The 26,834-nt window shown below is 39.5% G+C and overlaps 1 protein-coding gene across 2 annotated transcripts; it reads right to left on the bottom strand.

Annotated features, from left to right (window-relative positions):
• Positions 1–2,809: 2,809 nt before the first annotated feature.
• On the bottom strand, positions 2,810–25,726 carry ASB9 (ankyrin repeat and SOCS box containing 9). Of its 2 annotated transcripts, XM_032773762.2 has the most exons (7): positions 25,358–25,726; positions 15,928–16,007; positions 14,751–14,858; positions 11,966–12,116; positions 10,413–10,547; positions 9,379–9,570; positions 2,810–4,461 (listed from the first exon to the last, which is right to left on the bottom strand). In XM_032773762.2, the coding sequence occupies exons 1-7, from the start codon at positions 25,449–25,451 to the stop codon at positions 4,337–4,339; spliced, it is 885 nt and encodes a 294-aa protein (XP_032629653.1). In that variant the 5' UTR covers positions 25,452–25,726; the 3' UTR covers positions 2,810–4,336. The 2 variants fall into 2 exon arrangements, with proteins under 2 accessions (XP_032629653.1, XP_074916501.1); XM_075060400.1 differs by lacking the exon at positions 10,413–10,547.
• Between the last annotated feature and the right edge of the window lie 1,108 nt (positions 25,727–26,834).

The following is a 26,834-nucleotide window of genomic DNA, read 5'->3' as shown; positions in this document are numbered from 1 at the left end:
AGCTGTTTAGGTCCCAGGATATTAGAGAGACCAGGTGGATGAGGTAATATCTTTTATTGAACCAACTTCTGTTGGTGAGAGAGACAAGCTTTCCAACTACACGGTGCTCAGACCTGAAGAAGAAGTCTGTGTAGCTCAAAAGCTTGTCTCTTTCACCAACAGAAATTGGTCCAATAAAAGATAAGACTTCACCCACCTTGTCTCTCTAACTATTTAAAGAAATTTGGGGATTTATGTGCCCCTAACATTGCTTAGGGATATAATTAGCTGGGGAGCAAAAATACGTTTTTTACGTGCACTGGAACCTCAAAGTTGGGGTTACTGTTAGTGAGAGGGAGGTCTATGACCTTTGTTGAGGGAGTCTTAAAAGAAATAGATATGGTCCCTCGCATCCTGTAGGAAGAACTGCAGAAAGGGGTTGGGAAGGAATTAAAAAGTTAATTGATATGATTCATTACTGTGAGTAGGATGGCATAACACTAACCATAATGTACAGTAGTGAATCAGGCTCAGAAAGTATCTGGAGAGAGTAAAGTAAATCTGCTTAAGGAGAAGGTTTGCAAGTAATCTATATTTGTTTTACAATTACCAGTTTAAATGAAAGTAAAGCCAATGTGAGTCAGAAAATATGGACTGTTCTTGTAAGGGAAAAGCTTTCACACCAAGTATGTACACAAGAGAAGGGCTAAAAAGACGATAGGTATTTAGAAATCTGGTCACCCTTTCTACCATACTTGGAAGAGGAGGAATCCCCAGCAGGGAAGCCAAACTTTTTAGCGAGTTCTTTGAATATTAATCTGATCCTGAATAAGTCCTATACAATGCAGTATGTTAACATTTCGTTTTAAGTTTGTTTTAATAAATAGTTAAAATAAATGAGAAAGTAAAATAAAACAATAAAAAGTTTGTTTTTTTTAAAAAAGGAGGGAGAGGAGGTTTCAGAGAAAGTAAAATAAAACAATAAAAAGTTTGTTTTTTTAAAAAAGGAGGGAGAGGAGGTTTCAGAGACAGCCCATTGTCTATTTGTTTCCAGCAAGAACTGTTTCGTAAGGAAGAGTTTATCTATTTGAAAACAATGAGACAATAATTTGTGTATTTATTTAATGTAAATGTTGCAGGGACAGCTGAAATCTTCAGGAGAGATCCAGTACCCACACCTCTTCAGCTCTTATCGCAGCATTCTTCAGACATTTTAAAGGAAAAATACTGTGGTTACAAGAGCCCCAGACTCAGACAGGATTCCAGCTTATGATGAGAGTTTGTATAGGATTATAAAGTTGTTAGCTCCCTGTTACAAGCCAGAGTATTAGACCTCAACCCAGGATGCTGGAATATTAAAACATAATGCAAAATTGGTGCTCTAATTAAAAAACAAAAACCAAACTTAGAATATAAACAATATATTTTGAGCAAACATCATGTACAACAGTGGTTGAATAATCTCGTTAAAAATGGCTGAAATAGAATCCTTGAGCAAAATTACACCCTAGAATCTACAAAAATATATTCATGACAGTCTTTCAAACACTGAGTGGCATTTGGCATGATTTCAAGTTTGGAAATAGCTCCAGATTTCACTAAGCTTACCTTACAGCTTCAAGGTTATCTATGCATAAAACTGTAATCCATCAGTTTCAATCACAAATGATTTAAAAATAAATAAATATGTAAATATATTGAGATGATGCAAAATGAGCCCAGGGAATTCATCCTAGTTATACAAGATAAAAAGATTCAGGTAAACGGAGCCAAGCTATTAAATTTTCAAAAGGTAAACATCTAAAAAAACAGCCCTCACCACCTGATATGGTTATGCATCTCAGGATATTAGCTTTGCCCTACAAACATACTGATTGATGTGATACTGATTTTGTATCACAAAATCAGAAGCTTAAAAGTAAGTGGCAAAACTGCTAAGAAAAAATTACTTACTGTTTCTGATCCTAAAATTTGGAGAGCTCAATTTTGAGTTTTCAAATGTGGGTATTTAAAACATGATCCAATGCTCATTAAAATCAATGGAAGTACTCTTGTTGACTTAAGGGCATGGGATCAAGCCTTTAAGCAGGGTATCTATAGTCCACATCTATATGCCAAGTAGGAATGTAAATACTTATTTTACATACCAAAGGACCAAATATGAGCATACAGTTGTGGAATTTGGCCATTCTATTAAAGTGCCCATGTTTGTCAATTATGTAAACCATACAGGTGTATTGGAAAAGTTTTAAACAAGATGCTCTATTTGAAAAGTTGTGTGTCCTTCTTTTACATGCTAAGGACTCTGTATTTCCTCCTGCAGAAGTTAATGATATCACCATCACTGAATGCAAACCGTTTTCCTGTACGCTGCATGTTAGTAAGGCAGTCAGCTTCTACTTGGGAAACACAGTCCTAGTGAGCTCTTGGCAATTGAAAAAGGAGAAAATTATTTTTAAAGTGTAATTTACTGAGTAGTAGCATTTGGATCTACACATGTGTTCTTTTGAGAAAAACAGTATGGAGATATCTAAGAAGAATATGCACCTGGCATTTAATACTTAAGTACTGTGTAAAAGCACCATGCTTCAGAATGAGAGATGGGACTGAGCTAGAAAGTTTCTACTCAGATCCCAGTCCAGACTTTCCCAAATTCAGGGTGTGCAGTTCTGTGGTTTTGCTTCAAATCCATCTCTATTCAGATTCAAACATACTTTGAACAGAGAGTCAATGTAGAGAGCTATCTGCAGAGAGAGAGAATAGCTAAAATACACTATAATCAGTCTTTCTACCCAAAAAAGCATAATCATTTAGCTATTCTCTCTCAAAGAGCTTGTAGGATATTTGTGAATAAATCTAAAATTGAGTATAGCTGAATGAAAGCTGGCTCCACTAATGTCAATATGAGTTTTGCCATTGACTTCAGTGGAGTCAGAATTTAAACCCTTGTGTTTGGTTGACCAACACACAAATTAAACTAGAAAAAAAAAAGGGAGGAAAGCAGATTACCGTTGTCCTAATTTTATTTTAATTAGAGTTTTCAAAGTATTTATATGGGATGGACTTTTCTAAGTATTTATATGTTTTCATTATTTACTATATTATTCTACATTAAAGATAATTGTTTTTATTCTCTCATGTGGGAAATGTTAAGAAAGAGGTAGAATGTTTTCCAAGAAAGATTTTTATTTCACCCTTTGAATGAACTCTTTGGTACCTTTTTCTGGAAGGAAAAAAATGAAGCTGTCCTTTTTGATGACCTGCTCATAAACCCTTAGGAAATTTCACTTTTCAATCAAACCATAAAGCGAAAGAACATTTACTCCCTGCCAACATGTGGTAACCTATGTCCTTGAAAAATTGATCCTTAAGGGAGAAATTATACTGAGCTAGAAGGTCATTAAGTCTCAGAACACATCAGTGAATAAGTGTTTTTAATGGCTGATCAAAAATAATTTTCCTACTATTTCCCCACTGCAGGAAGCTACCCTCAACAATGATCTATGTGCTGTAATGGCAATAATGTAAACCCCTAACAGTTTCAGAAGCCTGTCTGAATAGATCGTTGTTGGCTGGTGCTCATCTACATGCACTGTTGGGTATTTTGAAAACACAGAATATTCTTTAACTAGTTAATATTTTCGTGTTTAAAACATGAAGGGCAGAAATAACCTAATTCAATAAAATAATTGACATTCACTATCTTCCCTTTACTTTCTTTGAATTCTAAGGAAGAAATTTTCAGCAAATTCACTGGTCATCTTTAAAAGAGTTGAATTATCTACGCCAAATTATTAACCAGTTTTTCCATGTCAAATCGCCCCACTTGCTTTGCAGGGTTGGAATTGGCTCCGTTTCCTTATACATAAAGGGCAACAAGAGCATGCAACATCTTCTACAGTTGACATGGGCATCCTGGATGGTTGCTGTTTAAAGCAAGACTTCAGCCATCCTTCTTATTTAATAAATCTGAGATGTTGTTTGTACTGCACTAATACACGTACTTGGTGCAGTATGGCCAACCCCAAGCATTCAAAAATCAGGCCTCAAAGAATCATGAGATTAGCTTAAAAATCATTTTCTTAAAAAAAAAATGATAAATTTGGTCCTCATGTTACTTGATTTCTGGTTTCTGAGCTGGGTCACGTTATCAAGTTTTTCTCCACAGCCACGAGGGCTAGAAAATTACTTCCTTTTTAATGAAAATTGAGATTCTTATCTAAGCACATGACTCCAGCAGCTGGAGCTTTCAGAGAAACATCACATACCACAAGATTCATGGTAAAATTGCAAGAGTTGGCAACACTATGACAAACCACGCCTTATTTTTACTGGTATGGTTTTGAATACAAAATGTTTAAATGTGGAGGAGAAAATGTTTCAGCTCATCCGGGAGCAGAAGTCCAGTTATTTTATGATGTTGTTTGTGTCCGAAGCACTTCCTAATGCACAGGCGGCACAACTGCATCAAGGACAGGGGCCCTGGAGAAAGATGCCACAAGACAAGTTATAACGTGATTTTATTGTCCCAAGATCAGATGTCACAGAACTGAAGCTGCAGATATGTAACAAGGCCAACTTTTGTGTAGTACAGGCTAGAGCAGCTTTGGAAGGGCAACATTCCCAAGCTCTCAGCTCCTGCAGGCTCCTAAAAGCTCAACACACAGGAAATTCTTCACCAAATCATTTGAGTCACAAGGTGTTTGGAGCAGGTAGTTAAGTTTTTTAAGGGAGATCAGAGGTGGTGTTAGCCTACTGGGGGCCCTACGCTTGCATACTGGGGGAGGGGGTGTCCCCACACTACACAACATATACTAAAAAAGCAAAGAGGGGCCCCCGTGAGCTGCTCAGGATCCCCAAACAATTGTTTAGTCTGCTTATGCCTAGCGCCAGCTCTGAGAAAGATTATCATTTATAAATAGATTTTGTAGCTGAATACTGAAAACAGCACACAGGGACCGATTCCCCATTGCTATGTTTCTGGTGCAGTCATTTATTCTAGTGCAAAAACCGGTGCTAAACACTATCAAATGAGGAATCACCTCTCACTTATTCCAGTAGAAGCAATTTATCCCCATGTTGCCCAGGTGTAAATGACCATACAAGAGGCAAAGCAGTAGTAAGTCGAGCCCACAACGTAAATATGTTGTCTTGGAACCCAACACAGTCATTCTAATGTTAAATACTTTATGTTGCTTGAAAATAAGAGATGATTAATGCTTCCTTCAAAATCCTTTCCCTTGAGTGAGATTCAAGTTTGCGGCCCACTGGTTTCTGCAGAAGTATTCATTACAGTGATAAACACATAGCAAGAGACGCAATATATAATCCCTTATTTAAACCTTCAAGATTAAATAGTGCCATGCTGATAATGCAAGTCCTAGTAAAGAATCTATGTCTTTCATTTAAATGTAATAGCATAACATGCTTAATGGAGGGCTTATCCTTCTTGTTAAGAGATAGTTACTATGACGTATTTAAACACAAAACAGTTGGATCATATAACATATCATTTGTACGGCTATCTCATCATACACAGCAGTTACAACAACAGAACAGTTACTGTCAGAGTAGATAAGAAGAGCAGACAAGCAGGACATACTAATGGGGGAAGGCAGGATTGGGTTGGGTTTAAGCAGCGTAAGAGGAGATGAGCTTTATGAGGTATTTTAGAAAGCAAGAGGGAATCAGTGAAATGGGATCAGGGAGGCAGAGACAATGGTACTAGCTAAAAGTAAGTCCCAGTTAAGATTTTCTAAAAGAGGTTAGAAGATAAAGGCATTTGTGGTCACCAGATAAGCTGTGTTGGCAGTAGCTGTGAGTAAGGGAGTTGAAGGTACTGATGGAAGCAGCTGGTACTGCTTTTGGGTAACAGCTTTAAAAAGCAGCTGTTTTCAGTGTCCTTCTACACTCCAGCTACCACTTTTTCAGCAGCTTTTCACAGCTGTCTGGGTTCTCTTAAAGATGGTTTTACTGATCAAATGGCTGTATCAAGAGCACTGTCAACATGCAGTATTAATGAGACATGTATTAATGAACCTGGTAAATACACAGGCTTGAGTCTCCTCCACTGCTTTGCATCTTATGCTGCCATTTACCTCTGTGCACAGAGAATGCAAGACTGTTCCAAGTCACAACAGCAGCATTTTATACCCACATTACACAAGTTTAAAAGACTGTGTATGGTACAAGGAAATGGCGAATCCAGACCAGAATCACTTCATGCTTCAGGGTCTGTTCCTGCTGAAACTGGCAGAACTGCAGTTAGACGGACAAGGTGGGTGAGGCGGTATCTTTTATTGGACCAACTTCTGTTAGTGACAAAAACAAGCATTTGAGCCACACAGAGCTCTTCTTCAGATCTGGGAAATGTACTCAAAGCATCACAGCTAAAGGCAAGGTGAAACATAGGGTACGTCCAGACTACCCGCCATATCGGCAGGTAACGATTGATTTATCAGGGATCGATATATCGCGTCTCATCTAGATGCGATATATCGATCCCCGAATGTGCTCCCCATCAACTCTGGAACTCCACCAGAGTGAGCGGCCGTAGCAGAGTCGATGGGGGAGCCATGGCCATCGATCCCACGCTATGAGGACGGGAGGTAAGTCGGAATAAGATACGTCGACTTCAGCTACAGTATTCCTGTAGCTGAAGTTGCTTATCTTACATCAACTCCCCTCCCCACCTCCCTCCCAGTGTAGACCAGGCCATATAGTAGAACATAAGCAGTGAGCACATATTCTAAGGGACCATTCAAGACAGAGTGGCCCATTAACACCTCTTCAGTCATAGGACAAAAAGAGGGGGTTAGTGAGTTACAGATTGTTGTAATAAGCCATAAATTCAATGTCTCTGTTCAGTCCATGATTTTTAGAGTTAGCAAAGTTGTGAATTTAAGCTCCCAGGCTCATCTTTTGAAACTGCAGTTGACATCAATGGGAACAGGAGTGACTATTGCAATATTACATTGTGTGTTTCATTTTGTCCATTTTATTTTGCTCTGCCATAAGTAAATGTCTCTTTGAGAACTTCTTAAAAGTTTAAAAACACTCCCATAAAAGCAGAAATGTTTCACTGAAAAAGAGAAGAGTTTAAACAAAATTTAAAAAATCAATTTCACACTCCTGAAAAATAACCAAAAAATGCAAGGCAATTCATGTATTCAAGGTAGTTCAGTGTAGTGCTGGTTTATTTAGCTAGTTCTCCAGAACACATGCACAACTGTCTGTATCATTCAGATAGAAAACATATGCAGTGAAACATTAGATTGAGGCAACAACATTCTGTAACTGTTCATATGGGTGACTGTGGGCTGGTACTTTGGCCAATAGTCTATTGAAGCAAAAATCCCTATATGCTGCCATTTCCTGCATATTTGTAGGTAGAGCCTTCCAAGCATTTACCAGATGGAGGAAGAGAAAACAGAATGGAAACCAAGTCTGATTAGCAAGTGAGTCTACTGGAAAATGGAGGCTGCACAGGATTGTGGGAAATACTATAGCTCACCTGCCGCCTGTACCAGAGATCACCATATTCATAGAATGACTCTGAATAAAACCAAAAGGAAGTAATACTACAGGAAGGGAATCTGAAGGTTAAATAAAAGGCTGTATATTTTCACATCTGTTTTCAATTGCTTCAGAGCAGACAATTTAGAAACCAGCTGCTAGCAAACCTGGAACTTACTCAGAAAAAGGAATTTTGAAGAACATTTGGGAAACACTACTCAGTAGCAAAACGGTCTCCAGAATTTTGTAAGTACAGGCTTCAATGACTGTAAAAGCAGAAATTCCCTTAGAACCATTAATTATTGTCCAGCTCTCTCAACATTCCCTTCCAATGTTACATATGGTTTTGTGGCTGCTCCCTGGGCATGCATGACATATTCTTTTACCTCAGATAAACACATGTGATGTGAGTCAGAGGTCTAACAGAAAGAGGATTTGAGTTCTGTAACACACAGCTGTGTGTTGGCAGAGTGTGTTGAAAGACCAAATATCTGTGCCATGCAGCACCATGTGGTTGTTTTCATAATATTATTGAGTACACACACAGGGCCTGATTCTGCACTGTGTTATTCCAGTTTTACACTGGGGCAACTCCACTGATCTCGGTAGAATCACACTGGCATAAACTGGAGTAATATAGTGGTGGATCATACCAGCAGTATCTTATTTAACATAATGATACTAACTGCTGTTTACTCACTCCATAGGAAGTTCTAAATGAATACATTATAGGAATGTAACTCTGCTGACCAGAGGCATTGTTCAGATTTACCTGGCAAACACACAGAATTTCCCCCCAGAATTCATGAATATAATATACCCAGTAAAACAAAATGGATTTGAAACCATTTTGATTTATAGGTAAACAACAGCTGCTTTTTTAAAAGTTTAAATAAGAATCAAACCTAAAGATTGGAAGAAAGGCTGGATTCTGCAGGACATAATACAGGACCTTAATAAACATATACCATATATAGTTATTGTACCACCTCTTGAGATGTATTTTACAACTTTTGCAAAAAAGCAACACAGAGAAATTAATTTTCAGGCACATTTTGCTACTTCTTAAGGTTTTGGCCCAAAAATATAAAGCAAAAGGCAAGGAATTAGATCATGGTTACTGTCCATTTACCGTTTTTATACTGCATGAATTTAAGGCTTCCCAGCTGTACTTTAACACAGATTTTTCCTGGCATTTGCTGGACTTGTACCACAAATATGACATTATTTAAACTCAGTGGGTACATTTCTTCACTCTGGTAATCAGGCTCAACTCTCACTGGGTGATTTGAGGTTACTTTCTATCCTTTTCAAATTTGTTAACATGCTCCAAGGAGAATCACTAGCTCAACACAACCCAGGAATGATCCAGAACCCACCAGAGTCAATGAAAAGTTTCCAGTTGACTTCAGTGGATTTAGGGCCAGTCCGAAGAAGAACATTGATAGTCAGAAAGAGGAAAGTTCCCAGTTGATTTGTAAGTGTTCTTCTGCTTAATACATCTCCTAAGCTCATTTCTGTGACCCATTACAAGCTTCAAGTCTGTTCACTGATGCCCTGGACTCTCACTGAAAACTCTGGGGGGCCACAGGTGTATGGGATACAAATAATACTCTATAGCATTTGTAGTGACTGGAAATTCCTTTTTGCTGAGATTGGAATCTCCATAAAGTCTTTTAATAAAATAATAATAATAATATTTCATAAATTAATACTCTGATGCTAACGGACACTGTGTCCAAATATCTGAGGATAGAACTGAGCCCAGTTAATTTCAGTTTTGATCCATGATACAGAACATGAAGTGCAGCATAATAAATAACGTGCCCTTTTTTCAGCCACCTACTGGTTATGATTTTGAATAAAACAAATATTAAAGGACACCTTCTTTCTGCACAAATATTTGTGTTAAAGTGCTGCTTGGTGGAACCAGCTCCACTGGCCTTTTGCCTTCTGCATTCTTAGCTCTCATGTCTGCTCCAAAGTCAATCAGCAAGTGCACCAGGTCAGCATTGGAATTCCTGGCAGCCACGTGGAGAGGAGAGTCCAGATCTTTGCCACCATTTGCACTTGCTCCTGAAAATAAGGTAGGACCAAGAATACGATCACATTACTAAAAAAAAGTCATAGCTGGACCATCCCATTTCCTTTGCTATTTTCTAGGTCTCTGACCAACCTGCATCAATAGTTAGGGGCTAGATTATGGCTTTAAATCACTGCCTGTGTTGGCATAGGATGAGGGGGGTGGTCTGTGAATCAATGAAAGCTCCTTGAGACACTCTGCCTACAGTTGTGCCTCTGTTCTGGGGGATCACACACAGCAGTGGTACCTGCTGTACCCTCTTGCAGGCCACAGACCAGTCTGCTGGATGCTGTGGAGTAGAGAAAGGACATAGCTCCACTCTCAAACCCCACATTCCCTTTCCCACCACCTGTGGAGTTGCTAGCACTGCGGGAGGTACTTCAGTCTTCCAGTGTTCACATGATGTGATTGCACACGCCCAGGCCCCAGTTCAGTAGGATACTTAGGCACATGCCTGACTTTACACATATGGAAGCCCCATTGACCTGAGCAGGACCACTTGTGCTACAAGTGAGGCACGTACTTAAGCATCTGCTGAATGGAGGACCATGTTTGTGTCTGGCCCTTGCATTGGTGTACAAAAGATCCAAGAATGCAAGGCTAGGTGCAGTCCGGCTCCCTGCTCAAGGCACATGTAGTTTCAATGGGAGTTGTGTGGCTATATCCCTTCTAGTCAACTTAAAATTCCACTACAATACCCAGAGCTACCTACATGATTCAAATGTTTCAGAATTCCAGCGTGTGAGCACCCCTTAGCCTGGGATGAGGACAGAGTATAAAGAGATGTTACAAAAAATAAAAGAACATCATTTTACTTTTTTTTTTTTTTTTTTACCTGATTCAAGTAACTTCTTGGCACAGGCTACCTGCTCATTCTCACAAGCCACATAAAGCGGAGTACCCAGATGTTTGATGTTGAGGTCTATATTTACTCCATTGGATGTGAGGGATTCGACACATTCAATATGTCCTTTGAAAGGATAAAGGAAGGTCAAATAATAAAAATAAGGGGTTTCTGAAGGCGCCTCATTTTGTGGTCCAGATAACTCTTCCCTTGTCCCCTCCCCACTGTAAATCACTAAAGCTCTATTGATCTGGCAAGAGATTTTATATTTCCATTTTTTTCCTCTCCCCAGTATTTTGATACATTCAAAATGTCTTTGTCTATCCATCCCATAATGAATCATTTTGATGGGATGGAGGAGAAAAGCAGCTGGTGGCACAGCTCACAGACAACAATAGTCTCAAAGGTGCTCATCCAGTCATCTCTGCCATTTTTATTTCCTGTCTATAATGGCTCCTTCTCCCCTAGTCTCTTTTCAAGAGATTGGAATCCTCATTTTCTCTTTCTCTCTTTAGTCTGGTCAAGGGAACAGTAGCCATAAGGAATATTACCATGTAAGGGGGGAGAGTTTACATTATACTTGACCAAATTATGCCATGACATCTTCAAAGGAATGCATTTTATTTGTTGGGTAAAGTCTGCTAAATCAGAGAAGGTTTTTGCAAGGCAGCCCAGTTACTTCCTAGGTTCTTGTATTTCATTTATTAGATGAAATATTTTGCTCTTCCTGGGGTCTTATTTTTGTATGCCTATTGCTAGCTAATGTGAGATCATTATCCATTCTCAATACTTAATGGAAAGTAGTAAGCGGCATTTGTTCACCATCAAGGTGCTAAAGCAGTCTTCTTGTCCATAAGACTAGAACAGTAGTAGAGATGTGAGTCCTTGCTTCATAAAGTGATTACTAGGAAATTGAAGTGTCTGTGAAAATTTGTATTGATTTCCAGTGCTTTCAGTAATTCCTTCTTTGCAGAATTCTCCTTATGGCGGACAAGTTTGTTAATTTAGGCAGTGAGAAGTTCAAGTTCAGCCTGTTAAAACTGTTTAGTCAAGCTGTGGTAGATAGAGGCCACAGCAACACTGTTGGTGGGATACTTTCCCCTCCAATGAATAGTGCCATTTTGGGGGCCAAGGAGAGATAAGTACCAGATAAGGAAACACTTGCACCCTTTCCTTCACCCAAATGACAGTAGTTAAGCTGTGGGAGGCCCAAGGGCAACGTTCAGGTTAGAGGAACCCTCATAGCAGTGCAAGTTGGTGTGAGGGCTTGGGAGCCATTTTGTGTGGTGGAGGAAGTTAAGGAGGTCACCTCACATACCCAGGACCTCAGGAGCTGATTAGAGACTACAGAAACAGGTGTCACGGATGAAGACAGGATGGTAGAAACTGTAATACCAGCACTGAGAACAAGTATCATGGTTCGATCGATGATATATTTGTATTTTACATTAATTCAATATACCGACTGATCTTTCCTTTTTCCCACCAGCTGTGAGGTGTTGGTAAAAGGAAAAGTAATTCTGACTCTTGACTGAGTAACCTACCTCTCTTAGCAGCTTCATGGATAGGGGAAGCCAGATCACATGGTGCATGTGGGCTGGCTCCATGCTGTAATAATAGATTCAAACAGGCCACGTTGCCACTGACACAGGCATTGAACAAAGGAGTATGCCAATTAATAGTAACTCCATTCACCTGAAGGAAAAACAACAGACAAGTAGTTTCTTTAGAAACAGTAATGATCTGGGAATATTTTAATTAGGGCTGGGTGAATATTTTCATAAAAAATGTTGTTTTCTATGAAAAATTGAGAGTATTCAATTAATTTTTTTTCAAAAAGTGTCTACTTTCTGTTAAAAATATCAACTTTTCATTGGAAAAACACACATTTTTTTTTCCAAACCCGAAAACTATTTGAGTCAGAAATACCACCATAGTGCTGACAGGAGTTGTCTGGGATCATCATGCCCCCATTGTCCTGTGTGGTCCAGATTATCTAAAGGGACAATATCTCCCATGATGCACCATGGCTAGGGGCTTCCATGATATACCATGGTGGCTTAGCGAGAGGGAAGACCATGGTGCATCATGGAAGATGTAGTCCAATCAGGGAGCCCATCCCATCGAGGAGAACGTTGGCATAAGACACCTGACCCAGAACTCCCAGGAGATAGATATGTTGATGACGTTTGTGAACTAACATTTTAGGTTTTCCAACAAAAATATTCAGTTTTCAATTTTTCATTGAAAAATCAATACTTTCTGTTGGGAAAATAAAAATATGAAAAAAAAAAACAGAAATGTCATGAGACTTGTACTCATCACCACTTTGGGCACTTAGCTTATCCATTCTCTCCATTCCTCTTCATTTTTTATGTGCTTCCTGCTTTTTTTAGGCACTGATCCTGCATATTTATACCTGTACTGCATTTATGCATGTGATTTGTTCTGCTAATGACAGTGGGACTAATTACGTGTATAAAGTTAAGTGTGCACATACTTTTTTGCAGGATTATAAACTCTTTGGGATAGAGACTGTCTCTTCCAATATGTTTGATAAGTGCCTAGAACATTCTGAGTGCTACAGCCAAGACTAAACTCAAGGAGCTCAATTTATTTAGCTTAATCAAGAGAAGGCTAAGAGGTAACTTGATTACCATCTGTAAGTACCTACATGAGGAACAAATATTTGATAATGGGTTCATCAGCCTACTAGAGAAAGGTGTAACACAATCCAGTGGCTGGAAGTTGAAGCTAGACAAATTCAGACGGGAAATAAAGTGTACATTTTTAACTGTGAGGGTAATTAACAGGGCCCTACCAAATTCACAGTCCTTTTGGTCAATTTCACAGTCATAGGATTTTAAAAATTGTAAATTTCATTATTTCAGCGATTTAAATCTGAAATTTCACAATGTTGTAATTGTAGGGGTCCTGACCCAAAAAGGAGTTGTGCGGCATGGGGGAGAGTCACAAGGTTATTGTGGGGATGGGGGGTTGCGATACTGCTACTCTTACTTCTATGCTCTGGCTGGTGGCAGCGCTGTCTTCAAAGCTGGGTAGTTAGAGAGCAGCGGCTGCTGGCTGGGAGCCCAGCTCTAAAGTCAGAACTCCACCAGCAGCAGCACAGAAGGAAGGATGGCATGGTATGGTATTGCCACCCTTACTTCTATGCTGCTGCCTGCAGAGCTGGGTCCTCAGTCAGCAGCCGCCACTCTCCAGCCACTCAGCTCTGAAGGCAGCAGCACAGAGGCAAGGATGGCAATACCACAGCCCACCTAAAATAACCTTGAGACCTCCCCTGCAACTCTCTTTGGGTCAGAACCCCGAATTCGAGAAACATTGGTCTCCCCCATGAAAGCCGTATTGTACAGGGTAAAAGCACACAAAACACCAGATTTCACAGTGGAAGACCAGATTTCATGGCCCGTAACGTGTTTTTCTGTGAATTTGGTAGGGCCCTAGTAATTGACCATTGGGACAATTTATCCAGCGCTATGGTGGATTCTCCATCACTTGCAATTTTTAAATCAATATTGGATGTTTTTTCTAAAAGATCTGCTCTAGGAATTTGTTCAGAAAAGTTCTGTGGCCTGTGTTACACAGACTAGATGATCACAATGGTCCCTTCTGGCCTGAGAATCTATGAACATATGAAACCAAAATATAAATAATAATAATGGCTGGGGCTGCTCATATCTGCACTTTTTTGTTGCTTTATTAAAAAGTCTCTTATGTAAAAAGTGGAGATATGCTTAGAGTTAAGCTAGGCACAGTGTACATACAAAGTATAAACTTTTATATTTAATATTTTATCATAGCATATTATATTATAAATTAAGTCTCACTGTGCTTTTTGGAATGGCTGTTCAATATATTTTGGTCCAATCAAAATAATTAAATAAAAAAATCTACAAGACCCAGCATCTTAGTTATACTTACACTCCTCCAAAAGTGTAAGGGGGCCTTAAAATGTAAATAGTACTTACACCCACGTTATACTGCTTTACACCACCAGAGTAGTGTAAATGGATTTTAGTTTACATTAGAATTTGGTTCAGAAAACTCTAGCAGGGTTCATTCTTTTCATACAGCTTACAATATCAGGAGCTTGAAATAGACTTTTTTAAAAATACAACTGGTCTTTTTATTGTTTAACTCATTGTGGTACATTCCTTCACATCACACAATTCCTCCTACATAACACACCGTAGACATCTCAACATGCAATCCTATGGTTCTCTTCTCATCATTCAGTAAACCAATTATTATCCAGCAGGGGAAACTGAGTTTCATAGATCTGCTTCTAAACATCTTTGTTATACTTACCTGAGCCCCGTGTTTTAATAGGACACTAGCACAAGCAGGATGGCCCCCTAAGCAGGCTTCATGGAGAGGAGACACATGATCGGCTGTAATGAGGTTAACACTGCTCCCCTTGTAAAATAACAGAAAATGTTATTGGAGACAATAACAACAATGCTGACCACGTACATAGTGCTTTACATATTTTAAATGTCTTTGCATGATCTTGTCTCCCAGCCGTTTACGTCACCCACTGTGCCATGTGACTTTTTCCATCAAGATTTAGAATTGTGACTTCTCAAAGAAAAGTGACCTTTTGACTTTTGCGAATATCTTATTTCCAATTTTGTCAAGAAATTCTGGAATTTTATCAAGTTGTTTTCCAGAAACCTCTGTGATTTCAGGAACAAGTTTTGATGGAAAAGCAAACCTTGCATTACAAATATTTTATTTAGCTCTACTACAAATCCTTCAACTATGACAGAGTCTCATGAGATCTGCAAGATCAAACACAGGGCATTTCCCCAATAACTTCTCTCCTCCAACCGGTGTCTCAACAGGAGAGAAGGATATAACTCAGTTAGGCCCTAATCCTGCAAACATTAACGCAGGGGTGGGCAACCTTTCAGAAGTAGTGTGCCGAGTCTTCATTTATTTACTCTGATTTAAGGTTTCGCATGCTGGTAATACGTTTTAACATTTTTAGAAGGTCTTTTTCTATAAGTCTATAATATATAATTAAACTATTGCTGTATGTAAAGCAAATAAGGTTTATAAAATGTTTAAGAAGCTCCATTTAAAATTAAATTAAAATGCAGAGCCCCCTGGACTGGTGGCCAGGACCCGAGCAGTGTGAGTGCCACTGAAAATCAGCTTGTGTGCCACCTTCGGCATCCGTGCCATAGATTGCCTACCCCTGCACTAACACATGTGCTTAACTTGAAGTATATGAATAGTCCCATGGACTTGCATGGGACTACTTGTGCAAAAGTTAAGCACATGCATAACTGCTTGCAGAATCCAGGGTTTCATTTATATGGCTTTGCATAGATAGTAAGTTGGTTATAATAAAACCATCCATCACAAGTGGAATTCACTGTACTAATCTCAGATATCTTACAATATAAAATACAGCCTTCATTCAACAACCGGATCAATGAGCAAAGCAAGCAGAATATTCATCTCCCCAATAAAATGATACCTGATTGATGAGTTTCTTCAGAGCAAGCAAACGCCCATGGATAGAGGCATCATGTAAGGGAGACCAGTCTGAAACAAAATCTGCAGAAAGAGAAAAGAATGGTCAAGAATTTCATGGACTATTTCATTGCCTGACTTTATCTAAGATGGGTGACTTCTGTGAATTTAATAAATCTGCTTCTTTCTAATGCGATTCTTAAGTATGATCTGATTTCCACTTGTTTAATACATTGTTTGCATTGCTGTTGCATTCAACAGTAGTAATGGTTCTGGTCAAGGTGTTTCATTACCTGAGCTGCCAGCCTTAACTCATTTGGAGGGAGTAAGAAGCAAGATACATATTATGAAAATGCAAATTGTCTTCTAAACAAGCACTAAGCAACCCATTGGAGGACAAAAGAGTAATTTACACAGCACAGCCTGTCACTAGCTCAGAATTGTTTATAATACCTTTGGGGGGTTTTCAAGCTCAGCATACTTTACCAATTTTAAAAGGAAGGTATTCTGCTGGTGACATCTGACTCAGATGATGAAAATGAACATGCGTCAGTCTGCACTGCTTTGGATTGTTATTGAGCAGAACACATCATCAGCATGGACTCATGTCCCCTGGAATGATGGTTGAAGCATGAAGGGACATATGAATCTTTAGCACATCTGGCACGTAATATCTTGCGATGCCGGCTACAACAATGCCATGAAAATGCTTGTTCTCACTTTCAAGTGACATTGTAAACAAGATGTGGGCAGCATTATCTCCTGCAAATTGTAACCAAACTTGTTTGTCTGAGCAATTGGCTGAACAAGAAGTAGGACTGACTGGACTTGAAGGTTCTAAAGTTTTATATTGTTTTATTTTTGAATGCAGTTATTTGTTTATACATCATTCTACATTTGTAAGTTCAACTTTCATGATAAAGAGATTGGGCTACAGTACTTGTATTAGGTGAATTGAAATATACTATTTCTTTTGTTTTTTATAATGCAAATATTTGTAATAAAAATAAATACAAAGTGAGCACAGCACACTCTGTATTCTGTTTTGTAATTGAAATCAATATATTTGAAAATGTAGAAAACATCCAAAAATATTTAAATGAATGCTAATCTATTATTGTTTAACAGTACAATTAATCATAATTCATTTTTTTAATCATTTGAGAGCCCTAGTTATTACCTATCACCTTGTCCATGTTGGTTCAATCAAAACATCTCTATTACATACTGCCATCCTAACCTTATCTTTTAAAAGGAATCAGTGTGTTCCTGTTATCCTTGGGAATTGTTTTTGTACTATCCTAATATCAGAATGTTTTGGTACCACTTAATATCAAAATGTGTTTGTGTAAGTACTCTGTGTTTAGTACTTCTTAGAAATGTATCAGAGGGGTAGCCGTGTTAGTCTGGATCTGTAAAAGCAGCAAAGAATCCTGTGGCACCTTATAGACTAACAGACATTTTGGAGCATGAGCTTTCGTGGGTGAATACCCACTTCATCAGATACATGTAGTTGGAAATTTCCAGGGGCAGGTATATATATGCAAGCAAGCTAGAAATAATGAAGTTAGTTCAATCAGGGAGGATGAGACCCTGTTTCTGGCAGTTGAGGTGTGAAAACAAGGGGAAAACTGGTTCTCTGTAGTTGGCAAGCATTCACAGGCTTTGTTTAATCCTGAGCTGATGGTGTCAATTTTGTCGATGAACTGAAGCTCCAGCAGTTTTCTTTGAAGTCTGGTCTTGAAGTTTTTTGCTGCAGGATGGCCACCTTAAGGTCTGCTATAGTGTGGCCAGGGAGATTGAAGTGTTCTCCTACGGTTTTGTATATTGCCATTCCTAATATCTGATTTGTGTCCATTTATCCTTTTCCGTAGAGACTGTCCAGTTGGCCGATGTACATAGCAGAGGGCATTGCTGGCATATGGTGGGTGAGGTTGTCTGTGGGCGAGGACTGGCCTGCCACCAAGGCCTGTGAAAGTGTGGGGTCATGTCCAGGATGGGTTGTAGATCCTGCAACCACTGCCAACCTGAAACATATTCTCACCAGTAACTGCACACCGCATCATAGTACTTCTAGCTTAGGAACCAATCCATGCCAAACCTCGATGCAACTCTGCCCACATATCTACACCGTGACACCATCACAGGACCTAACCAGATCAGCACACGCATCACCGGTTCATTCACCTGTGTCGTAGCTTCCTACTAAGATTTGAACCTTAGCGTTCAAATAAATGAGAGCTAGCCCTTAACGCCTTTACTATTACCAGCTTAGATCTGATCTCGCTGCCACAGCCAAGTGATTCCAGGCTTGGCTCCCTCTCTGGTCTCCAAAACTTCTCTGGGGACCCCAAGACTCAGAAGCCCTGAGTCTTACACAAAGGGAAGTAAACCCCCTCCCTTTGTCTCCTCTTTATCTCTCACCCCAGCTCCCCCCTCCCTGGGTTATCCTGGCGATACTGTACTTAACTCCTTGAATGCAAACAAGAGATGGCATTTTACCTTCCTCCCTGAGGCTATGCAGATTCAAACCTAGTCAAGCTAACACAAAGAGATTTCCCCCTCCTTCTTCCTTAGCCTTAACCAGAGAAAAACTCAAACAGGTTTTAAAAAAGAAGCTTTATATAAAAGAAAGAAAAAGACATCAAATATTCTCTGTATCAGGATGACAATAATACAGGATCAATTACTTAAAGAAAAATGAATAAACAGCCTTATTCAAAAGAGAGATACAATTTACCATTCAGCACACACATCATAATGTAAATACAAAAAAACAATAAAAGCCTATTGTTTTTCTACCTTTGTACTCCCAACTTTGAAACTGAAGATTAGAAGCTTGAAATAGAAAAATTCCTCTCATAGCTGAGAGCCAGACAAAAGACACAGACCCAAACATTCCCTCCCTGAGCTTTGAAAAATCCGGTTTCCTGATTGGTCCTTTGGTCAGGTGTGTGGTTCCTTTGTTAACCGTTTACAGTGAAAGAAACATTAAACCCTTAGCTATCTATTTATGACAACTGCATGTCCACCAATGTAATCATATGCCATCATATGCCAGCAATGCCCTCTGCTATGTACATCGGCAAAATGGACAGTCTCTACAGAAAAGGATAAATGGACACAAATCAGATATTAGGAATGGCAATATACAAAAACCTGTGGAGAGCAACTTCAGCCTCCCTGGCCCACATATAGCAGACCTTAAGGTGGCCACTCCTGCAGCAAAAATCTTCAGGACCAGACTTCAAAAGAGAAACTGCTGAGCTTCAGTTCATCGACAATTTGACACCATCAGCTCAGGATTAACCAAAGCCTGTGAATGGCTTGCCAACTAACAGAACCAGTTTTCCTTCTTGGTTTTCACACCTCAACTGCCAGAACAGGGCCTCATCCTCCCTGATTGAACTAACCTCATTATTTCTAGCTTGCTTGCATATATATACCTGCCCCTGGAAATTTCCACTACATGTATCTGATGAAGTGGGTATTCACCCACGAAAGCTCATGCTCCAAAACGTCTGTTAGTCTATAAGGTGCCACAGGATTCTTTGCTGCTCTTAGAAATGTGTATTTCTGCAATATCAGTCTGGTTCTTGCCAAATTCTGAAAGCAGGTCCTGCCTCATACCAGGCCTCTAATACAAGGGCTTATGTCTCAAGCTGTCTTCCTTCTACACTCTGTACCATTAAAGCCACAAAATTAGATACAAAATGTACAAGGGAGACCCAGAGGAAGGATCTGTCTTAGCATGTTGTTTGCTTATTTTTAATGGGAAGGTCAAAGTGCTTTAGATTAGCATTGATGGGTTTCCTGGGGAAAGTGAGTTTTAAGGAGGGATTTGAAGAGAGCGGGCTCTCCCAAAAGGCAAGAACCACCCAATTTCTTACTGATTTGCTCCCCTGGAGCAACACTAAACCACCATAACATCGGCTCACTAAATTCAGTCCTGTCTCAGACACTTTAAAAACAAACACAAACATAAGCCCTGACTTTCAAAGGGCTCTTTGAATTATAACTAAAGCAAACAGATCCGAAGCAGGTGCAAGTGTTGATCACTCCCCCAGATTCCCTTGCATGATTTCAGGCCTACAGCAAAACACTGAAATAAGAACAACTTATAGCAACAGTCCAGGGAATCAGCACACTGCACAGCAGTAGTGGGGGTGAGGAGTGAAATTTCATCCAAGGACTTGAGGAGGTATCCCTACCACTGTGAGAACTGCTCTGAGATCATTTACATCCACATAAGCAAACACATCATTGGGTTTTAAGGTCCTGTCTGAAAGGCTTAAATACAGTAAAATAGATGGAAGTCAGTTTATCTACCTTTAAAAGATGAAGTCCTAAGTCAAGCTAGGATTTGAACTACTGATTCCAGGGAACCTAGGTATTTAAAAATTGATATTAGATATGTGACAGTATGTACATGCACTGACATTTGGAGGGTTTTGATGGAAAAAATTTACCCAGAAACTTGTCAGTACGGATGGCTGTGATAGGATCTGAAAGAGTCTTTTATAATGGGAAAATTGCTATGGTTACAATTTGATACAGGAATTGGAAAATTATTTTTTTTAAAGATAGAGAAAGATTTATTTGGTATTTGTCAGGCGAAGGAGCAATTGGATATATTTCATAAGACTTGCCAGCCATCCCTGGACTTGGTAGATCCACACAAATATGTGAATGAATACTCACATTTATGTCTATGGACAGTTATGTTTAATTTCCCCGTGTCATGGTATAATTCCCCACTCTGAACCTTAGCGTCCAAAAGATGGGGTACCAGCATGAATTCCTCTAAGCTCAATTACCAGCTTAGTACTTGTAGCGCTGCCACCAACCAGGAATTCCAGTGCCTGGTACACTCTGGTCCCCCCAAAACCTTGCCCGGGGACCCCAAGACCCAGATCTCTGGATCTTAACACAAGGAAAGTAAACCCTTTTTCCCACCGTTGCCTCTCTCAGGCTCCCGTCCCTGGGTTACCCTGGAAGATCACTGTGATTCAAACTCCTTGAATCACAAAACAGAGAGAAAATTCACCTTCTCCCGCCTTCTCTCTCCCCCTCCAGACTCTCCCTGAGACAGAAAGTAATCCTAACACAGAGAGAAAATTAACCTCTCTCTCCCCCTTCCCTCCTTTCTCCCCACCAATTCCCTGGTGGATCCAGACCCAGTCCCCTGGGTCTCACCAGAAATAAAAAAACAATCAGGGTCTTAAACAAGAAAAGCTTTAATTAAAGAGAGAAAAACAGTAAAAATTATCTTTGTAAATTTAAGATGGAATAGGTACAGGGTTTTTCAGCTATAGACACTGGGAATACCCTCCCAGCCTAAGTATACAAGTACAAATTAAAATCCTTTCAGCAAAATACAAATTTGAACTCCTTCCAGCCAAATACACATTGCAAATAAAGAAAATAAACATAAGCCTAACTCGCCTTATCTACCTAGTACTCACTATTTTAAACTATAAGAGCCTGTATCGGAGAGATTGGAGAGAACCTGTTACACGTCTGGTCACTATCAGAAACCCAGAGAGAACAACAACCAAATTCTAACAGCACACACAAAACTTCCCTCCCTCAAGATTTGAAAGTATCCTGTCCCCTGATTGGTCCTCTGGTCAGGTGACAGCCATGCTTCCTGAACTTGTTAACCCTTTATAGTCAAAAGAGATGTAAAGTACTTCTGTTCTATTAACTCCTACTATCTGTTTATGACACCCCGGTTGCTGAATCTATTAATTAATTTATTTAAAATTACTTCTCTTAGCAGTAGGCACCTGTACAAATACTGAAATAATAGTAAAAGGATCAATATCCTTAACACAAAAGGCTTTGTCGCATGAGCTATCTGACCGCACTATTCAATCAGTATCACATAAGTGAAATAGAATATTTAACCTTGAAGAGTCCCCCATAACTAATCAAATAAGCCACCAAAAATCCTTTACCCTTTCAAGAGAATAACAAAGATCTTCAGCAGACACAAAAGGTCAACAAATCTTAGCTCTGATGGATCAAGAGAGGAAACAAATGCGTTAGAGACTTATGGACCTGACACAGAAAATGCCTTGATAGCAGCCACTACCTTTTAAGCTATGATCTGCTAGCTAGATACCTCAACTGACTTAGGCCACTGGATTACTCCTCTTTTATTTGTAACGACAACAATGGAAAGATATTACATCGACACAAGGCATAGACAAGTGATGGCAATTTTGGACATATACTAGTGTAATGTCTGTGATTTATAAAGTTCTGTAGTAGGTAAATCATGAATGGTAATATTTTAGGGATGGTGGTATTGAGATATCTTGGGTGAATTTGGCTTTTGTTCTGTCTGAAACAATGTGTTATTAAAGGAACAAAAATGAGGCAAATTTTAAGGCATTTTACATTTTCCCAGACTTGAAGCCTCTGGGCAGTTTATCAAATGACAATTCAAAAAGGTAATAGCCGCACACATCTGATAACAATAGTCCAGTCTGTGAGGCTTATTATATTATTCAAATAAAGTAAATTGAAAGGAATTTGGAGTGCATAGTGAAGCCTCTGCAACTCTCTTGGGATAATAATTCAACAATACTTGTTCTAAAGGGGTTGTCATCCTGGGGCTAAGAGAAAGGATGGAGCAATTCCGATGGAACTCTGATTGTTATCTCGAAGTGAACACCTCAAAGCAGGTTGAGGCCAGAGTGAAATATCTTCACTAGTATCTGGTACAGCATCTTGGCAGACAAGTCTGTACTAACTTCTGAAGATGGAATGAAGCCCTTACAATAGGGGTTCTTATCACAGACCAACAAACAGGTGGGCCAGTGTATTTTCTCCCAGAGGTGAACACTTCTTTATCTCCTGTGATGTCTCTGAAAAAGGCAGGCTGAAATTAGTTCAGTAGAGGAGAGAAAGACTGGAATGCAGACAAAGATCATGAATTCAAGGGGCAGAAAGATTCACTCCTCTGTAAAACACAGAATCTGTGGAATCTAGAGGAGTCAATGAGCCAAATGGGAGGAATGACCTGCCCTTAATGCACCATTCCTGGTGGTAGTCAGTGCACGGCGTGCACACATTTGTGCAGTAAGTCTTTCTGAATAACCCATTTTGTGGTACTTCTAGAGAAAATTATACTCTTTTTTTAATTTGGTCATTTGGTAGCGTCTCACTGTTTTCACAAGCGAGTTGGCATTGACTTCACTGACACTACAGTACTGTACACCAGCTAAAGATCTGTCCCCATATGGATAGTGCCACAGTGGGCCCAAGCCACGCTATATTGATTGATGAAGGGTATTATGCTATTTATAATTATATGGATTTTGCTTTAAAAGCAATGTAAGTAAATATTGTTTATTAACTCACATTTATCCATGAACACTATATAGTGGTTTTTCAGGCTGGAAAGTGAGATCATTTAAAGAATAAGAAATAGCCAAGTTGTTAAGAGTAATGGAGATAGCTGTCTCTGCTCATTTGCAGTAGATGTCATGGAAATGGTTTTTATTTGTTGGGTATATTGATAACCTAGTCCCACATTTTTCCTACGTGGGGTCAATGATTGTCAGACATGCGGTTCTGAGCAACCACATGAGAAAACCTGAATTAGCAGATAAGGAACAACTAAAAATTGTAGAGCAGAAATATTACTAGTATCAGCCCAAGTACTGGGGTTTTTCTAGTGAAACATTTTGGGATGAGGATATCACTAATCTAAGGACTTAAACCCCACACTTCTCCTACTCTTCTAGGTCAATCTTAACCCTACAGTATAACCTCTTCAAGCTGTCTTGGCAACATCACATATTCATTCCTCGCAGGGTTACCACTTGTATATTCAGTCTCTTCCAAAACCTTCAGACTTCCCCATTTTGAAACCAATGCCATCACAAAGTCTGCATGAGCTTCAGCAGAGATATGTTGACAGATCATTTCCAAATTTTGGACTGAGAAACAATTTTTCTGAGTTATACTCTGATCTTTTATTGTTACCTACACCTTATGTCCCAAGCTTATCTGGACAGAAGTATAATGAAAATGCAGGTATTACACACAGATGTGTGAACTACATACCTATTGTATACATTCACAAGGGATTCAGGTGACAACCTAGTAACCACAAGAGTGAAAGTGCACAGTTATGCCATCACAATCTGGAGCTGTGTGCGTAGTTTAAGTGTTTGACGTTTCCCTCTGTGGCATACGAGTCCAGATTTAGCCTGGGGCTGCGGTGCCCAATGTGGGGCTCCCATGGGTTATGTGGGTGTTCATTCCTTGAGCCTGGGCCACACTGACTTTCAGTGGGAGCTGGGTATCTCATTTCTTAGGCCTTATTGGAAGTTCCTGTCTAAATATTATTTTGAATCCTTAAATTAGTGCCACTACCCTTTGCTTCATCGTATGATTATTTATCATTTATATTACCAGGCTCCCATTGTGCTAGGCTCTGTACAAACAGACTTTCCTCCTTCATTCCAGATGCTGGAAACCTGTCATCCATTAAGGAAGAATCCATCTTAAACCCAGACTCATTTGGGATTTTATTGTTATCACTATTCCACCATCCCCACAAAAATCAGAATCAACTTGACCTAGACCTTGGTCACTTCTGCGCTGCAGATGGCCTTTTAGTTCTCCTATTCTAACTACATCATTCTTTTTTCATTTAATAACAAATGGAAGATTCCCAGAGCTCTCATGAAAGAAAGAGGAATACTGCAATGTTACTGCATGTTATCTTCATTTTTCCTCCCCCAGCACGCTAGCCATGAACTGAAAGCGAAGGAATACAACTAAGTGAAACACCACTAACTAAGCTGTATGTGAAAGAGATTTACGGTGTCTTTTGACACTGTATCATCTTGTCAAAAGCTTTGGGCCAGACGGCGAGCCTCTTACTCAGCATGGTGAACAGAATGGGGCAACTTGTGTGAGTAACTACTCATCAGTGACAGAAGGGGTTCACAACCTGGCCCTTTGAGAATAATCTACAAATATCTGTAATGTCACTAGCAAAAATTCCTTAGTCTATCTTTAAAAACAAAAGAGGAACTTTTTTTGCTGAGCTAACACTGAGCATTCAGCTGGCAATAATACAAACCAAACATGCCCACGTTGCAACTTCTTTTTCAGTTATGTCCAACTCAGATTGTAATGCTTAGTTAACTTTACACAGATTCCTAATATTTGTGAAGTGCTTAAAAATAAAGTGTGGTTTTTACTGTCGGAAAGCACTAAGGGTGTATAATAAATACCATTTAAAATGCAAGAACATGTACATGGATGTCTGCCTACAAACTGCATGTAAACAAGCTTTCAGGAAGAATACGCTTATGGAGCTCTCTGCATATATACCTTCCATGGCCCTTCCATCACCACCAGAAGATTACCTGGAAGATTGTTTGGATAGATACAGTTATATTACTTACCACTCATCAGTGGGTTTGATAGAGAAGTTGCATGTGACTCTCCTTCCACTCCCTGGTATTTACTGGCATTTCCCTTTGCTCCTGCACCATCCATTGCACGCCGGGCAGTCAAATTTCGGTTATTTCACTTCGCAGTTGGACTTGAGAGTTCAAATTCCATCCTCCCTGATGAAAATCCTAGTTATGCAAGTAATCTATTAAGCAGACTCTATGTGTGCAAGTCAAGCAGACTTCGCAGCAGACTGGAACTTGGTGCCGGCAGCAGTTTCCAAGTAACTCGAGTACCTGTGTGCAGATTTAATGAAACACCTCCTCATTCACTTGGTGTGCAGCCAGAGATCTGACAGACCACACAGTACAAAGCGAGGGATGTGGCTGATGTCATATCCTTTCAAAAGCCACACCCAATCAGCAAGGCAGCCTTCTGTTTTTATCAGGAAGGAACTTCTTAGTATGACAAAAAAACAAGACAGAGCCAGCTCAACTAGTTGAGCAAACTCTGCCTTTAGGGATCTGAAAAGGCAACTCAGAGAGATAACTGCGCTCAAAGCTTTGCCTTCAAGAGAAGGATCGAATTAAGTTGTTTTGAGACAACACCCTTTTCCTATATCTACTGTGCCTCCAGTATTCAAAAACTGACATCTAAAAAGCTCATGACTGCATGCAAAAAATGGTGTACTGAATTCCTTTTACACAGCAGCAGTCACCACATACCAAAATAATATTGAAACCACATGTTCACAGAGCTGTGTTTTCCACTGGAAGTATTTTATTGTCTCCATGGCATGAAAAGCACAGCATTATGCAGGCTTATTTCCCTCCTTCTATTTCAATCAACTTCACTGAGTCGTCATAGTTGCACCAATACGATATATAAAATCTGCTTTTTCACCTGAAATAAAACTAATTAACCTACAGGCAAGTAAACAGGGTCAGATTTTCAAACAGGCTTCTTCCTCCTCTCTATTGGTATGGGTGCAACTTTGCTATGTGCAGGTCATTTCAACATGCACATTTTTGTTCACATAAATTAAATAATTTACGAGTATAAAACCCACTTGCTCTTATTGTGTATATATATTAGCACGGGTGCACAACTAAGGGTGCAAGAACTGCATTTGTAAGTGATTGCCTGTACAAAATTGCATGCATGTACACAGAAGTTACATTCTTTAAATGTGGCCACAAATCTGCCCAACAACTGGGTAATTTGACTTCATTTTATTTCTATTTATAGTACATAAAAAGGCACCTGTGCTAGCTTCTAGGTATCTTTGACTGCAAATACATTCATATTAAGCATATAACTGCACAGTTAATCTGGGGACTGACCTGGGTTTTACCTCAAGACACCCTACCTCTGACCTGGGTTTGGAGGTGCTTTAAGTCAGGGGTAGCTTACACAGCTCAGGGGTGGGTTAGAACCCAAGCTCCTCTTTCATTCAGCCTGGACCCTGACCACTTTGCAGTGAGAATG

This window comes from Chelonoidis abingdonii, chromosome 1 (assembly GCF_003597395.2).
Source record: "Chelonoidis abingdonii isolate Lonesome George chromosome 1, CheloAbing_2.0, whole genome shotgun sequence".
Classification (NCBI taxonomy): domain Eukaryota; kingdom Metazoa; phylum Chordata; order Testudines; family Testudinidae; genus Chelonoidis; species Chelonoidis abingdonii.
This window is presented reverse-complemented; position numbering and strand designations above follow the sequence as displayed.